Genomic DNA, 3,898 nt, shown 5'->3' on the forward strand with positions numbered 1-3,898 from the left:
CCCCACCACGCTGCAGGGACCCCCTCGTCGCCCCCCACAGCTCCACTCTGCCGTCCTTATTCAGGAGACAGTAGCGCTTCTAACACCGTCACGCAAGGGGTGATGTGCGGCATCCTGCGGCCGCCCCCGGGGCCCCACAACGCGGGGCATGCTGCGGCGTTGTGCAACATGCTGCAGCAGGACCTTGGAGTGGGCCCTTAGCTGGGTTAATTGTTGACAGGCTGTTTACATTTCCAGGCAGAATTTTTACACGTTAAATCTGGGTGTTGGTGGCTCCCCAGGAAGGAGCCGGCAGCCTGCAGCAGCGCATCAAGGTGCTCTGGGTGCTAGGGGTGCCCAGAGCCATCCCCTGGGGTGGAGAATGGGGCCGCGCTGTGGTGCATGATTCCAGCTTGCCGAGGACGTGGCTGGGAGGATGCTCACAGCAGGGGAACGCGGCCGTGGGGACCGCAGAGCTCCCACAGGAACCATTCTGAGGGGCTGGCCCTGCCTTGGTGCTGTGGTGGCCCCTGGGCTGTCCCTGTGGGGTGCTCAGCTGCAGTGGTGGGTGCCCCAGCAGTGTGAGTGCAGGCTGTACACACCTGCATGTTTACCTGACTGGAGCACGTCCTGAAAGAAGCAGGGCAGTTTGGGAGGGGGTGGGTGGCGCGCCACAGGCAGTATAAAGTCCAGAGCATTGTGCTGGACGCTGAGGCTGCTGCACCACCTGAGAGCTCCTTTGCCTGTCCCAGTGCTGAGGTGAGAGCCTGGTGGGCACCGCACTGCTGTGGGGTGGCCACATATCCCCCAGCTGGGAGGCATCGAGGGGTACAAGGTGGAGGGGGGCACAGAAGAGCTTGGCCATGGGCCAGGGAGGGCAGAGACAGGGGTGCTTGCCCTCTGGGGGGGAGCAGGGTGAGGAGCTGTCTGTGGCGTGGGCACTGGCTGTCCTCCCTGCAGCTTCACCAGAGGGTCTTTGCCCACCACTGTTTGTGCAGTTCCAGGCACTTGCACCCTGGCTTGAGGAGTGGAAGTGGCATTTGGGATGGTATCGTTCCCCCCTATCCGTGGTGGATTTTACTGGATGTGCTGCTCCCCACCTGAGGCTGGGGTCAAAACCCAAGGGACACGGTTCCATCTCCGTGGGGGTGGCGCACAGTTTGATGCTGTGGCTGGGACACCAGCCCTTAAGGACATAGGCACAGAGGTCGGCAAACACAAGGGCTGTTGTCCCCGCCAGCATGTCCGAGCACTGAGGCAGCATCAGTGGTCCCACACCCCGGGAGAGTAGCACAGCTCCTGTGTCAGGTAGCTCTCAGCTCTGGACTGCAGAGTCTGTTAGCACAAAGACAGCGTCACCCTGGTGGACATGTCCCTAACTGAAGTACAGGAGGCAGCTCCAGCACCCTTTCTGGCACTGCTGGCACCAAACCCCTGGCAGCAGAGCCTCAAGGGTAGGACCCATGGGGAATATACCCAGCACACCCATAGTTTGCTCAGTGCCGTGCTGGCAAGCAGCCAGACCCCAGCTCCAGTCACCGTGCCCCATGCTGCCCATGAGGGATCTCCCAGGGGAGGGTTCTGAGGCACTCCAGGTGGCCATCCTGCTTGGCAATGCCCGTGGTGTGGGTCCTGCAAGGCAGGATGATGATCCCATGGCCGGCAGCTGGGGGGAGAGGGGGGGCTACAGCTGTGGTTGGCACAGGGTGAGGTGGGAGTGGGTGTGGGGTTGGGCAGCGGGAATGCAGCACACAGGCACTTTGTTTGGCTGGGGTGGGCGGAAGTCAGGGCATTTGATCTGAATGCTAAAGTGTGTTGTTTAGGGGCCGATAAAGGCCCCATTGTATGTAAATAGTTTATAAAGCAGCATATGACTTCCAAGCGCAGGGCAGTGGTGGATAGAGACAAGGGCAGGCGGAGCAGAGCTCTCCAGTGGGAGACATGAAACCTTAGAGGGGCCATTTGGGCCAGCTCGCAAGGACCCTTCCTCACCATCAGGTATGCACTGCCAGGACCCTCCACATCAGGGGTGGCCAGAGGGCAGGTCTCAGCCCCTCAGCACCATGTTTGGGGTGGGAAGCAGCTTCCAGGGCTGCCCAGTGCCAGTGGGTAGCCCTAGAAGGGGTCTGTGCTTGGGATGCAGGGTCACCCCAAGCTCCCTGGGCAAGGACAGTTCTGGGAGGGTGGCAATGCATGGCTGCATGGGGGTGTGCCCCCTCAGCTTGGGTCTCCCCAGCCCCACTCCTGCAGGGAATGGGGGGGAACGAGAGCAGGGAGTTGCTGGTGTGGAGGAGCCTGTGAAGGTCCTTGAGTCCATCCCTAGCCAGAGAGCTCAGCACTGGGTGCAGACTCAGGGATACCTGTGGTGGTGTGGGAGCTTCACCCCAATCCTCTGTGGCAGCTGTGGGTCAGGATCCCCATGACAGTGTGGAGTGTCAGGGCAACTGGCACTGCAGGACCAACTGGTATCCTGCCTGCTCTGGCCAAAATGCTGCCCTGAGCCATGTCAGCAGCGGGAGCTACACTGCCGTCCTGCCATTTATCCATCCTATCAGGGCTGCAGCAGCCAGTTGCTCCCAAGTGCCCCCTGGGGCTGCTGCCATCAGGGCTGAGGCAAGGGGGATTTCACCCTTCCCCCCACCTAACACTGTCTCTCCCTGCTCGCTCTTGCAGACGTGAGGAACAATGAACTGGGCCGGGCTCTACACGGTGCTGAGTGGGGTGAACCGCCACTCCACCTCCATCGGACGCATCTGGCTCTCGGTCATCTTCATATTCCGCATAATGGTGCTGGTGGTGGCAGCTGAGAGCGTCTGGGGGGATGAGAAATCTGCCTTCACCTGCAACACCCAGCAGCCTGGCTGCAACAGCGTCTGCTATGACCACTTCTTCCCCATCTCCCACATCCGTCTGTGGGCCCTGCAGCTCATCCTTGTCACCACGCCAGCTCTCCTTGTGGCCATGCATGTGGCATACCAGCAGCACCAGGAGAAGAAGCTGCTCGTGCTGACCGGGCATGCAGACCCCAAGCTCATGGAGGAGGTGAAGAAGCACAAAATGCGCATATCAGGTTCACTGTGGTGGACATATGTCTGCAGCGTGGTCTTCAGGCTGCTCTTTGAGGCTGTGTTCATGTACATCTTCTACATGCTCTACCCAGGCTACCAAATGGTGCGGCTGGTTAAGTGCGAGGCTTACCCCTGCCCCAACACCGTCGACTGCTTCATCTCCCGGCCCACCGAGAAAACCATCTTCACTGTCTTCATGCTGGTCACCTCCAGCATCTGCATCGTCCTCAACATGGCAGAGCTGGTCTACCTGGTGGTGCGAGCCTGTGCGCGCCGAGGCCAGCACAACTCCAACCCCTCATCAGGGAAGGGCTCCTTCTATGGGCACAAGCTCTCTTCTGAATACAAGCAAAATGAGATCAACCAGCTGCTGACAGAGCAGGACGGCTCGCTCAAGGACATGCTGCGCCGCAACCCTGGGCTGCAGGAGAAGAGCGACCGCTGCTCTGCCTGTTAGGGTCAGTGCCGGGGGGGGACCAGCCCTTGCCTCCAAGCCACAGCTGCGCCACAGCCCACGCATAGCATCCCTCAGGTGCTGGCCTGGTCCCGCTGGATGGCCAGGAAGGCATCTCAGGCCATTAAATCTCCATTCTCAGGCACTGCCTCCCTCCTTTCTGCATTGTCTGGGATGTGCCAGGGGCTGGGGTGCTGGTGTGGGGTGCCCATCCCTGCACCTTAGTCCAGATGGGTGGTACCAGGGGCTGTGGGGACTGCAGTGCCTGGGCTGTGCCAGGGCTGTGGATGCGGTACCCTGGCAGCTGGCAGTGCAGGAGCAGTGACCCTTTGGTAGCAATGAGCAGTGTCCAAGGGCTTGCACTCCCCCCGCACCAGCCCCTGCAGCCTCAAATATA

The 3,898-nt window shown here is 60.7% G+C and overlaps 1 protein-coding gene across 2 annotated transcripts; it reads left to right on the forward strand.

Annotated features, from left to right (window-relative positions):
• Positions 1-1,857: 1,857 nt before the first annotated feature.
• On the forward strand, positions 1,858-3,642 carry GJB1 (gap junction protein, beta 1, 32kDa). 2 transcript variants are annotated; one of them, XM_008946372.1, is made up of 2 exons: positions 1,858-1,977; positions 2,653-3,642. In XM_008946372.1, the coding sequence occupies exon 2, from the start codon at positions 2,665-2,667 to the stop codon at positions 3,502-3,504; it is 840 nt and encodes a 279-aa protein (XP_008944620.1). In that variant the 5' UTR covers positions 1,858-1,977; positions 2,653-2,664; the 3' UTR covers positions 3,505-3,642. The 2 variants fall into 2 exon arrangements, with proteins under 2 accessions (XP_008944620.1, XP_008944621.1); XM_008946373.1 differs by having other exon boundaries at positions 1,881-1,977; positions 2,535-3,509.
• Positions 3,643-3,898: the final 256 nt, after the last annotated feature.

The sequence above is a fragment of the Merops nubicus genome, unplaced genomic scaffold, assembly GCF_000691845.1.
Source record: "Merops nubicus isolate BGI_N331 unplaced genomic scaffold, ASM69184v1 scaffold6658, whole genome shotgun sequence".
Lineage (NCBI taxonomy): Eukaryota > Metazoa > Chordata > Aves > Coraciiformes > Meropidae > Merops > Merops nubicus.

Excerpts from the sequence above, each read along its gene's own strand:
- GJB1 (XM_008946372.1), top strand. The coding sequence starts at position 2,665 with ATGAACTGGGCCGGGCTCTACACGGTGCTGAGTGGGGTGAACCGCCAC.